Source organism: Gekko japonicus, unplaced genomic scaffold (assembly GCF_001447785.1).
Source record: "Gekko japonicus isolate JY-2015 unplaced genomic scaffold, Gekko_japonicus_V1.1 scaffold35129, whole genome shotgun sequence".
Lineage (NCBI taxonomy): Eukaryota > Metazoa > Chordata > Lepidosauria > Squamata > Gekkonidae > Gekko > Gekko japonicus.
The window spans coordinates 1-768 of NW_015221052.1; the positions used below are offsets into that span (position 1 = coordinate 1).

The following is a 768-nucleotide window of genomic DNA, read 5'->3' on the forward strand; positions in this document are numbered from 1 at the left end:
ACGAAGCGCCGTGCTGTCCTACATGCCTCCAGGTAGGAGCGATGGAGCACCCACTTTCCAGCTGCCATGGATGCCAAGAATTTCTCATTGCGAAGGGGGCTTCCCACAACGGTGTGTGTACAGCGAGGGTCAAAGCACTGTTTCTCAAGCACCACCCCGCCTAAAGAAGAGAAGAGAAGGAGAATGGATTCTAGCTCCAGTTCATTAAAGAGGCAACACTAAAAGGGTGACATCTAAGAGACGAAAGCCTGTTTTATAAACCAGATAGCAAGTTCTGTATACACTCAGCAATGCAGAATTAGCATCTAAGCAGAGAACCCCAGCAGCGTTGCGAATGTCTTACCCAGCTCTTCAATTAAATGGGAATAATCAATGCGCTCTTGGGGGTTAAGGGAAGACAGCTGGAATCTGCGCTGTTTTTCTGGTTCATCATCAGACTTCTGGTCTGTTTTAATGACCTGCAAGACAAAATTTGGGGGCACATGCAAAAGAGAGATAAACCAATGAATCTGATGTCTAGCGGTTTATTTGCAAATCACCCATGCTCTCACATACAATGTAACCCAGTCATATGCACTGAGACTATATTTGGTAAGCCGCTCGAGAGAGCCTCTGGGCAAATGTTGTCGTCTCCCCCAACCCCCCCCCCAAGATGTTTGTGCTCAAGTCCAAATTGTAAAGAGAAGCTTACAATAAAAATCCTTTTACTCTGAGCAACTGCTGCCAGCTAACATGCCAGAGGAAAATCCTATCTCTATGAAATATGGG

At 46.1% G+C, this 768-nt stretch overlaps 1 protein-coding gene across 1 annotated transcript; it reads right to left on the bottom strand.

The window, feature by feature from the left end:
• Positions 1-9: 9 nt before the first annotated feature.
• Positions 10-458, bottom strand: LOC107125281 (DNA topoisomerase 2-binding protein 1-A-like; the record flags this gene model as incomplete). The annotated part of the gene is made up of 2 exons (XM_015428725.1): positions 10-160; positions 344-458. Coding segments are annotated over 2 exons (266 nt in total), but the record flags the coding sequence as incomplete, so codon positions are not given.
• Positions 459-768: the final 310 nt, after the last annotated feature.